The sequence below is a fragment of the Silurus meridionalis genome, chromosome 3 (assembly GCF_014805685.1).
Source record: "Silurus meridionalis isolate SWU-2019-XX chromosome 3, ASM1480568v1, whole genome shotgun sequence".
Classification (NCBI taxonomy): Eukaryota; Metazoa; Chordata; class Actinopteri; order Siluriformes; family Siluridae; genus Silurus; species Silurus meridionalis.
Window position 1 is genome coordinate 24,324,223 of NC_060886.1, and position 11,882 is coordinate 24,336,104.

Genomic DNA, 11,882 nt, shown 5'->3' on the forward strand with positions numbered 1-11,882 from the left:
AGTCAAGCCCCTGGACTGAAACTGAATCTCTTATTCAACATCTTAATGGGTGTGATGTTTTGGGTGACTGCTGCATTGGTGAGGCTCAATTAAAAGAAAGAAAGACTGGGAGGGGTTAAAATCTTGGGTTTGACTCCCAGGTAAGATTGGCTGTGCATGTTCAGCACTGATTTAAGTGAAGTGTTCTGTTTGCAGTTAAATTGATGTAAAGTTACGTGAAATACATTTTCTATGACCATCTCCTCTTGTTTTTTTAAGCTATCACAATGGGGAAAAGTTTGTTTAGTTTGATGTCTACAGTATATATGTGGTGGGTATTTGTGAACACATATAATACATTTTTTCTGGTAATCTTTTAAGCTGCAGTAGTATTGTCATGCTGTTGTTCACTGTTACTTAAAGGAGAACATTAAAGCAAACTGGAAAATGTTTAATAAACTTAGAGAATCGAATTTTTAAATCTTATTAGAGCAAGAATCAAATGGAATGTTTTTGGAATTCAGTTGTTGGTGTACAAGGTACTTGTAAAAATTCCCATGGATTGCAATCGATTTCAGAATGTTCATGCATATTTAGTTAAAATGCACTGCATAACTGTTATCCGCAGCATACAGGATTTCAAAGGGAGACCATAGTAATTTATTGTTGTTTCATAATTATTTTGTTTTGGGTTGGTGAGGGGATGACTGTCTAAAAAAGTAATTAACAACAGGCCTTTAAATTATTTAAAAAACACGATGTAGTCAGATTATCACATGTTTCTTCAGATAATTTAATGTTTTATAAGGCATTTGTCAGGTTTTTTTTCCCTTTGTGTGTAGAACTTATTTCTTACACATACCATTTCAAGCCTCTGTTGCTAATTCCAAAATGTTATTTTGGAAGTGTAACAGTGTTTTGGGCTATTTGGCATGCAGTTACGAGAGAGAGAGAGAGAGAGAGAGAGAGAGAGAGAGAGAGAGAGAGAGAGAGAGAAGAAAGAGCGGGTGCACGAGAGCACATGCAACTGCAGTAACGAAAATGAAAAGCCTGTGAACGAGTATAAATATTTATTTATTTAGTTCACTGTTAGTGGCTGTATTTGATGTTCGCTTTCCTTTTGTTCTTTTTTTTTTTTTTGCAACTGGATTGTCCAGCACATAACTGTTTGCAGATGTTCCATGTAATTAATTATAAATGCATAAAAAGCATAATGTCAATCTTTAAAAAATATAAAACAAGAATGAACAAGAAGAATCATGCTATACTCTTTATATGTTTGACAGAACTGTTTTTTTTTTATATATTTTAAAATTAATATATTTTGTTTAATTGAGTTTTGAAGGGCAGGAAAAAGCAGAAAGTTTTGGCAGCAAAAACTGTAGTGCTAGCTTATACACTAATATACTGTATTCCACTGTGCCCTCTCTCAGGAACCCATCATCCCTGCTGTCAGATGCTGACAGATAAGTAATGGTAGCAGAATCAAATAAATTAGATAAAGCTCTCTTGAGAGAACAGAGTCAGCGATGGTGTCTGATGAGTGGCTATTAAAGGTCACCTAAAGAAAATCCAGAAGAACAGTCCTGTGCTGAAACAATGCTGTCTGTGTGAAATCGATCACATTAGGTTTACTGTAAACAGTGTTATACTGACTGTGAGTAGCTGATGTTTACCCAGTTCATAAACTCTCAATGAAATGGAATTATTAACCGAGTGAAGTTTATTTATTTATTTGTTTGTTTATTAATCATTGATTGCAGAATCCCATCTTAGTATCACCTGACAGCACACAGAAGCAATAAAGGCAATTTCAAAATTGTTGAAAGGAATCGGCATACGCAAGAATGTGAAAATGTGCTGTTAAAGTGGTATTTTAAGTTGCTAAAAATGGAGAGCAAATCAGATCTTTATAGTAAATAGATTCTTTATAATAGCAAGTCAAGTAACTGAATCTTAGGCACGTTCAAAGCAGTATTTAGCTTCATGTTTGAGTATATTTTAAATTCATATACCATGGTTAGCTGGATTGCCTGTCTTGCTATTTTAAGTGAATGCTCCTGTATCTCAAACCAATACACATTCTTGCCACTTCATATCATACCTAATCTTCAGCCTTTCACTCTTTTTGCACAGTCAGGCCACCTTGCTCTTCTCTACTGGGAAGTTCTAATTAGAGACAAAATGTTCCCTGCAAGCTTCATTTCTTACATTATTATATCCTTACAACTGTGAGAAAGATGTTGAAATGATTTTTCTTATATATGAATCATTCTAATACTATATGTAAAAATAGAGTTGTTGGTCATGATGATGATGCATTTTTTTCACCTGACCACTGACTTGCATTATTTGCTAGACTAGCTGTCACCAAAGTATGGTACACATGACCTCTATGTATTTTATCTTGAACTGTTCATGAACATCCAGCTCAAGCCAGTGACATGTTATAGCTGTGAAAGAAAAAGAAAAAGCTTAATTCACTATAAAGCGGCTATCTACCAGACACAAACAGGTTATCACTGAATCAAGAAAAAACACACTGTTAATTCTCTTTCAGCTAGTTTATTATAGCAAATTAACTTCCAAGGAGATCATAATATATGTAGGAGTAGCAACATTAATTCTCACTTTTATCATGGATTCTGTTCATGGACCTGCATGTCCCAAATAATACCTTTTATTAACAGGCATCAGCTGCCATAAAGACTGTGTTTAACAGTTTTGATGTCCAGTTAATACAGCTTTGTTGACTGTTATACATCCCATTATGTGGTATTAGAATGTTTGAATTTGCAGCATAGTGCACTTCTTGTATGAGTGTGATGATGATGATGATGATGATGATGATGATGATGATGATGATGATGATGATGATCATGATGATGTTAAAAAACTTGAAAACTGGAAAGCATTTTTATGTTTATTATCATACAAAATCCACTCTTTTCATAAAACTCATAAGATAATGAATGTTTTGCCAGTGACGAACACTACTCACAATATTGCTACGGGTGGCTTGTATTTTTGGGTATAAGGTGTTTATAAATACAACACAATACTGTTAAATTATTTAATCTGATTAGGCAGAAAGTATTGATTAATATTCTATTAACAGCTGCTATGACAGTAATAAATCCCAGGTTTATATTAATGCACTTGTTTTAAAGTTGTATTATTTCTTGCGAAATTCACAAGCGACAGTAGTAACAATATGTAACACAGCCTAAAATAGTTTCTTTTTCTATATTTTGCAGTTCCTCAACAATAAATACCCTAAAATTATTACTGATTGTTTATTGATAAATGAATAATAAATTATTAGTTTATTATTAGTTGAATAAGTGTATATTTATTTAATGCTTAAGCTATATAGATCTTATATGCCATGTTGTCATCTATGTTGCTGCTACATATGTATAGTTCCTATTAGTTTTACTGTAACTATTGAATGAAATCCAAGCAGATTTTAAATTAGATTATGTATAATTTTAAAACAAATCTGATTAATATCAAATAGGTAAAAAAAAATAACTTAAAAAATTAAAATCTAGAAGAATGTAATCATAACAAGTAATTTATTGGAATGTTGTTATGACATTTCAGCCGTGCAACTCGCATCAATGTGAGTTATGATACAACCTAATGTCCACAGAAATTAAACTTAAATTTCAGGTTTTAAATGACAAAACTGATTTTTGTTAAGTGTTATGTAAAATTAACATTAAATTATTTAAACCAATGTGGTGGTGAAAATGCCTGAGAGGCTGGGATTAAACTCAAGGACCAGTAAAAACTGTAAACAATGTTTTGTTCAAGAATTTCAAATTGTTTGTAAACATATTCAGTCAAACCTGGACTAGCATCGCAGAATAAAAAAAAAAAAAAAATTCAACAGCTATGCAAACATACCCAGAATAATCCAAGACGTGAACACAACTGCAATTATATTGATTCACAAATAAACATCAGAAAGGTTTAATGTTTGGATTTAGCAGGTGTTTCATACAGTGAACAATTAATGCAAGAACTAATAAATAAAGGTACAAAATTATGGAATGTTAAGCGAACATGTGAAATAGACATATTATTTTGTGAAACACATTTGTTTGCATCAAATGCATATTTGGTTGCCTAGTGCCATTTTTATTGTGGCTAGGATAAGCAACATTTTTGTGCTACCGGATAAGCAAAACTCTGGGTTTTTTATTTATCTAGATATAATACACCCATTACACAGTGAGTGTCAAAAGTAATTTGTTAACCAGAAAATTAATATGTCTGAATATAATGAATTCATAGATGAACTGACGGAAATAGAGCTATTAGTGTGTCAGAGAGCACTAAGGGTCTGGCGTGTATAATGGGCTAGACAGCCGAAGATTATTGTGTTCTGACATAATTATTAACAAATCTTGTCAGCCACTGTGAAGAACAAACAAATACATGTACATTCACTGAAGAAACACATTACTGGAGGAGCCCTTTATGGTCAACTTACATATACTTCATACAAGCACTGCAACAATGTGACAGCACAGCTATGTCTCATTAAATACATCCTATATATGGCTATGACACAAACTACATTACGTTTTAAAGGTCTCTTGTTAGTAGCAAAGGGACCATGATGGATTGAATAACCCAACCAAAGCACAGTGTTTGGGTATCAAGGTACCACCCAGGCACTTCGGGAGTTACATCTTGGCAAAAAAAGAAAAGTAAAAGAAACGCAGCAGCAGCAGCAGCAGCAGCAGCAGCAGCAGCACAGCTAATGAACATAGATTTTGTCGGGTAGGACAACTGTGATGGCCTTGACCTTATTTTGTATGAGACTATCACAGCTGAATTATGTTATACTTTGGACTATTATCTTGTGACTCCTTAGACTAACCCTATAATAGACACCTTACTGTCGACAACATAGAGCTATCCAACATTCAATCAAGCAACTCATATTTAGCAAGTTTAGAAGTATTATTGTTCAACTGCTAGTGCGTTTCCTGTCCCACACACAATGGCTAATTAACCCAACACTACACCTTAAAAGACACACAGAAAAGACCTGAAACTTGCACAAGAAATATGTGCATTGGAAAAACGAGACAAGTTTTTTGAAAGTCTTTTTAAATATCATGCACAATAGTAAAAATTGTTTTGTATATCATATACAAATTGTATGTTTTAAGAAAATCAGTTGATTTAGCGGGATTTTGAACAAAATTTGAAATCTGTTAAATAGCTGTTGTTATTGTTTTTTTTTTATTTAGTGTCAAATTTAAAATCTATAAAGTTTTGATTAAGGACTCTATGAAGATTGACATAAATTGAAAGGCAAATAAATATGGTAGTACTATTCCATCTACCTTAAATAGTCGAAGTGCCATTAATAAAACACAAGGCAGGGCTTTAATGGACAGGATTTGGCAGTGATGTTAGTCCCTATATTCAGTTCCTTTTCCTGAGTTTTCTATGCTGCTCTATAACAAATATATTGAAAATTAGGCCTGCCAATCTCTGGTTCTGCCTTATATTCTTTATATTAAAATTAGCACATAAATGGACAATTGAACTGACATAATGAAAAATATTATGCACCTGCTGGGAAAATAAGGAAGGATTTAGCTCTGCAGAGCTTTTCTGCCACCAAATAACATATTGCAGAAAGCATACTTGGAGGGAAACATTGTCAGAAATTCATCATATCTTGCATGTGGAAATACCACATACTGTAGGAACGCAGGGCTGGTCAATGCTAGCCAATAACTAACCACAGTGTTAAAATGCAAATAAAGCCTAATTTTATCTGCATGACTTGCATATTGAAAGTCATACATTTTAAGCTGTAATATTTACTTACTTAGAAATGAATAAAGAAAACAGCATTGTGTGTTTTAAGGCTTGCTGCTGTGCTATCATGAATGTGACCCAAGGCTTTGATGCAGACACTACAGAACAGTACTAATTGTGTCCAAGTCTTTGCTAATTTGGGAACTGCTTGGCAAAGATTTAAGATACTCTAAGTGCCTGCGGGCATCCTCTTGGTTGTGCCGCACATAGTATATGACATAAGCAATCACCATGGTGAACCAGCCAAACATTGTGACAAACATGGCCATGTCCGTTGTCTTGTGATGAAAATTGCAGAGGTTGATGCCAGAGTCTAGGACTTGAATGACTGGTTTGCCGGCATGTTCATCCTGCACTGCTGTATGGCAACTGACCTCGCTGGCGGTCTCAGGGTCGAGTTCTAATTCACGCAGCACCTCCTGTAGCGTGCATTCACAGTGCCATGGGTTGTTGGCCAAGCCAATCTTGGCATGTAGCCGCGCGAAGGCCTCCTTGGGTACTCCACGTAAGCGGTTATAGGACAGATTAAGCATGCGCAAGGTCTCCGAGATACCCTGAAACGCTTTACCGTCTACGCTTTCAATGGCGTTGCGTGACAAATCAAGCTCCTGCAGGTGAGGGAGGTGTTTAAAAGCCTGGCCAGGGATCTTTGTGATGTGATTGGAGGAGAGCAACAGAGAGACCGTATCATGCGGTAGATCCGATGGGATGGTCTCAAGGTTGCGGGAAGAACATTGCACTACCACCAGGCTATTCCTATCTGTGCACAAGCAGCTTTTGGGACATGTGGATGCCATGTTGCACAGAAAAAGCGCTGTTAAATGCAATCTCAGCACAAGGGAATACACTGTGAGGAAGAAATGCTTCCTATATACAGAAAGGCCCACAGGGAAACTCATGGTTTCCGCCACACTAAAGTTCAAGGGCGATCATTTTTAATCCATGTGAAGCAAAAGGAGCATTCCCAAAATAACTTTTCTTCTTAGTAATCCATTAGATCAGATGTAGAATGTTGACTTAGCTTGCCTGGTGTTTAATGTGATCAATTTAAAGTTCAGAGAGACAGTGCGTATTATTGTTTGTCTTAGAATTAATCTAGAAGGTCATTATTACTTGCACATTGTTGAATGTGAAAGAGACGTCTCTGAGCCAGGTCTTAAGTGCAGTCCGAAAACAGGAGGACACAGAACGTGGGGCCGGACATAACTCCTGTAAGAAATAAAAGAACATAATTATGTAAATGTGAAAACATTCTTGTAGTATACACAGTATTTAAATAAAACAGCTGTGCAAATGTAGCCTTAAGAGTTAATCCACTAACCCAGACAGGCAATATATTCTTCACCACAGCTTACCAGTATGTGTTGACTGAGCAATCTTCCATAATTTATCCAGCCTTTATTTACATGTATCATTTGCAGTATTATTTACATTTGTATTAAAGGTATTCTGCGAATGCCAGAGGAATCAATCTTGAGCTTGAGAATCTTTTTGCCAACATATTTCTGTACAACCCCATTTAAATTATGGATAATTAAGACATTTGGAGAATAGCTCATGTTTCTCATTATTGTAATTATTTAGTATTAAAATAATTGGAATGTAGTCCCATAATCACTACTCTAAGGATCTGATATTTTAGAATAATGAATCATTCTAATGAGAATTGTATTAGATTTAAATTTAAGACATTTTTTAGCATTATTTAATATTAAGCAGAAAAATTGAGGTTGTTTGATAAAAGACCTGTGCTTTTCTGCAAGCTGAGTGTTTTGCAATTATTTGTTCACTACACGCTTGATACACTGGGCTATTAAAATATATTCATATTTTTGGATAATCTTTAACGACCACCCTTGTGTGTATAATAGTTGTTTGTCCCCCAGATAGCATGTCGCTGTGCAGTGTTTTATCTCATGCTCTATGTAAAAATGTAAATGAGTTGGTGCTCTTCCTGCCTGTACAAGCTGACATATTTCTCACACAGTGGTGAGTCTCAGTGGTTGAGGTTTTAAAAAGTGAATGACAAAACCTGTTTTATTTGGCTTACCTCAAGGTATAACATTTAACAAGGAACTGTTTGTTCACCCTCCATGGGACAACAGTAGTAATGCAATAGAAAAACTATTTAATTAGTTAGTTAAATTTACCATAAGTAAATTTCAAACAGCATTTAGAACATGAACACAAACTGTATAGTAGATAAACACCTAAAGCAGAGTTTATGGCACACATTTCATGTTGCATTTGTGTGTGGCAATAAAAACGTTTTTTTTCTTTTTTCATGTGCAGGTAATGACCGTATACAGACTTTTGTCATTACGAATAAGAGGCCTCTTGATTTTCTGAAATATGCGCTGCATAGCCATGAATGTACTTTGTTAAAACATTGCTTTGGAAATATTAACGTTTTAAAGATAAAATAAATGCATTCCTCCCAATTATAATGAATGTTTTTTTGACTATAGCTTTACTTTTTGATGATGGAATAGGAAAAAATGTTTTGCTGTAACTAGGAGGGATGATAACTCTAAGCAGACACAATACCAGGGAGAAAAATAAACCAACGCCAAGACCTCAGATTACACACGCTTAGCGTGCACATGGACAGACTTGTCTGTGTTGGGACATTTTGAATTATTTGCATCTTGCTTTTAAACAGTCTTGCATAATTTCTAGCTAATATTTTAAATAAAAAGTAGAAGATGGGGTACAGCAATACAGGCAAAAAAATATGCAAGAAACCTCATTTACATTTATATATCATATACAATATACAAATGATTCACATATTATCATAAATACTGAAATAGAAATAAAAAACTACCATTTAAAAGTGCATAAAGAATCATTCTAGCTCATCTGATAAACACGAGTTAAAATATGCTCCCAATTAAGCTCAAAATTAGATGCATATTATAATTTATGACCAAATCCAGCACAAACCTTAACCCACTGCAATATTTGCCAGCTCTGGCAAATTCACTGCTCCTACAGCATAATGGAAAAGCACAATATGTGATTCTATTTCGGTCCAACACTACTACTGTAACTGATAGGCAGCTATGAGTCTGTCAGGGCTGACCACATGCTTCACGTTTAGATTTCAGCATACAAAAATATACATTAAAAAAAGAAACTACCAGAGATAAAATATGCAACATTTAACCCTGCATCCTGGTGTATTCTTCCAGGAAATCTTTGTTAGTAAAACAAAAACACGGAATCCTTACAGAAGCTTGAAGGCTTCTCAACTGGGATTCATGGGTTTTGGTAGACAGATTCAATACACTTTTACTAAAATAGTAGTAGTAATAATAATAATAATAATAATAATAATAATAATAATAATAATAATAATAATTACATTAGACAAAACTAAACAGCTTTCCTGATTAGGAGGATTATTCCTTCACGCCAGGTTTTTGTCTGTCTGGTTGTAAGGATGATCATCCTGCACCATGATAAGAAATATGTTCTTTATAAGAAATATCCAGAAAGCGGGTGCGATCATTTACTCCTATTCTTTTTTTTACGTTTTAGAGACATTTATAGGTTACAGATAATGAACAATTCAGGATTAAATTGTAGATATTACAGCGTTATAAGAAAGAAAAGGCGCATACCGTGCGAGAGCGCAGAGAGGGTCCGACGCACTTGTTGCAGCTCTCCGCCGCTCCGCTCTCCAACGTTCAAATGAATGAGATCCAGGCGCTATAGGAAATCACGCTGAGCGCTGATTGGCTACAGAGTGCCGTTTGCTCCGCCCACACTGGGCACCAGACTGGCGGGCTGGCGCGCGCCCAGGCGCGGTGCTGCGCGTCTTTGAACAGCGTGATGGGGAAGCGCGTGGAAGCGTCTGTGTCTAAAAGTGTGGTGGCAAAAGGCCCGGTTTACAAATTTGTACTGGATTTTCCATGTAAAAAGCTACTTTTATTATTATTATTATTATTATTATTATTATTATTATTATTATATTTTCGTTTGAGAAAATGGACCTCCATACCACCCATTCATCCATTGCGTTCTTTGAATAATAAAGTTCGAGACGAAAGGTATCTCATTCTCATAATTAATAGACCCCAAATTTGTCTCCTAGTCTACTCGATTGCGATGAACGACGTCATGCGTTGTGCGTTAATGTGTTAATTATGCGTTCACGCATCACCTCGGTGATTAAATCTAAAATAAACCACACCGTGTGTGATTTTTGGCAGTTTGTGTAATGACTCAATACAATCCCCAGTCTGTCAGTAACAGCTGACAATCCGGAGCATTGAGATGAAGCAACACTTACAGACTCCTTCTTTGTTTCAATTCACGTTTAAGTGACTAATTACGTCCAAACGACACTTCTGAGTAAACGCATAAATTGGCAATGATAGACACAGCCTATGCATTAAAGAGCCCACATGTTTATTGTTTATTATTATTTATCATTAGTACAAGCATCACAGTTATGAAACCATGTTGTTAATCTGCATAAAGAATCCCATAATACTGAAATGAGGATTCATATACAACAGTTTAAGTTTAGTGAAAGGGCAAGTTTAGTAAAAAATAATAAAAAGGGACAAATATTTGCTTTCAAATGCAATTTTCATTTAAATGAACACATAAAAAAGACCAGGAACTGTTTTTTGCTAACTTCAGCTATCCAGCATCGGTGTGTCTGAACGTCGTGTATCTCTTATGCCATGTGTGGTCAGGAATAACAGTGAAGTATATAACATTGATTATCTTGTTACAGTGGCACCTGTTGAGGGTGAGATTTATTAGACAGTGAAGGAACAGTCAGTTCTTTAAGTTGATGTGTTGGCAATGTGTGGCTCTGAGCAATTTTCTGCTTTGAAACCTTGGGTCCTGGCATTCATGCAGATGATACATACCACCTACTTAAACATTGTTGCAGGATAGGTATTGTAAAAGTATTTGGTAATGCCAGGGGTCTCTTTCAGCAGGATAGTACATTCTGTCAAAGTGAATATTCAGGACTTGCTAGATTGCAGGATTAGAGAAATCTGTTGCTAAGTTCTTGGTGCAAGATACTACACTATAAGATCTTCAGATCAAATCAAATGCCTCGACGAGTCAGTGCATCATTCTGTCATTTAAGAGACTGGATATGAAAATCGCAGATGATCAGCAGTTTCTTAAACATGAAAACCGACTGACCAACAAACTGACTATTACCAACAAGAATGTCAGGAAGCATTCAATTTGTATATGAATTATTTTATTCATTGTCCTACTGCCACATGATTGGATAATTGCAGGTGTAGAGATCAACAGCATAACACCTTGCAAATAGCCTACCGTAATTTCCGGACTATAAAGCGCACCTGTCTACGCTGAAAGTAATGAACTTTAGACAGGCTTTAACGAAAGACAGTGTCTGTTACACAGTGTAACGGGTGAAATATGTTGTGGCTCCTTTAAGAGCAGAGCGGTATTTTGGGAATAGCCTGCCGCTGCATTTTTCCGGTATTACTGCATGTGTGCAAGACCGAGGAATATTTTCATTATTTTCTGATGCTCATTTCTAAATCTCCTTGACTAACCCGTAACCCTGTTGCCAAGAAAAATAAAAAAGCACGAGTTTTGGAAACCTGTCTGTGCTTATATGATTTCTGTTGCAACTGGAGTTAGCGAGCTATCCCTTGACCCTGACTCAACGCGTTACAACGGCTTGTATATCTAAACAGTAGCCTACCAAGAAAGTCATTGTTCACTGTCTTCCTCCTTCCTTTTACAACTATTTCTCTCGGTAGTTTATCTTTTGGCATCGTCGTGCATTTAAAATTCACCACCGGTGGAAGTTTTTTCTACCGATGCCGTGCAGCTCAGAACACAGGTGAGGTGCGTTTTTTCGTTTCCGTTCGATAATTTAATTGGTCAAATGTTATGTCGCTCAGTTTTTTTGGCTTGAAGTTTGTAAAACCGGGAAAAACCCAGGAAAAATCCATAAATTAGCCGCTTCGTTGATTAAGCCACGGGGTTCAAAACGTGGGAAAAAAGTAGCGGCTTATAGTCTGAAAAATATGGTATTTCTG

At 35.7% G+C, this 11,882-nt stretch overlaps 1 protein-coding gene across 1 annotated transcript; it reads right to left on the reverse strand.

Annotated features, from left to right (window-relative positions):
* Positions 1–3,978: 3,978 nt before the first annotated feature.
* On the reverse strand, positions 3,979–9,510 carry lrrc3 (leucine rich repeat containing 3). Its single transcript, XM_046845433.1, has 2 exons — positions 9,456–9,510; positions 3,979–7,038 (listed from the first exon to the last, which is right to left on the reverse strand). Exon 2 carries the CDS (start codon positions 6,726–6,728, stop codon positions 5,928–5,930), a length of 801 nt encoding a protein of 266 aa, XP_046701389.1. The 5' UTR covers positions 6,729–7,038; positions 9,456–9,510; the 3' UTR covers positions 3,979–5,927.
* Between the last annotated feature and the right edge of the window lie 2,372 nt (positions 9,511–11,882).

Bases quoted from the DNA above. Each gene is read 5' to 3' on its own strand.
- lrrc3 (XM_046845433.1), bottom strand. From the start codon at position 6,728: ATGAGTTTCCCTGTGGGCCTTTCTGTATATAGGAAGCATTTCTTCCTC.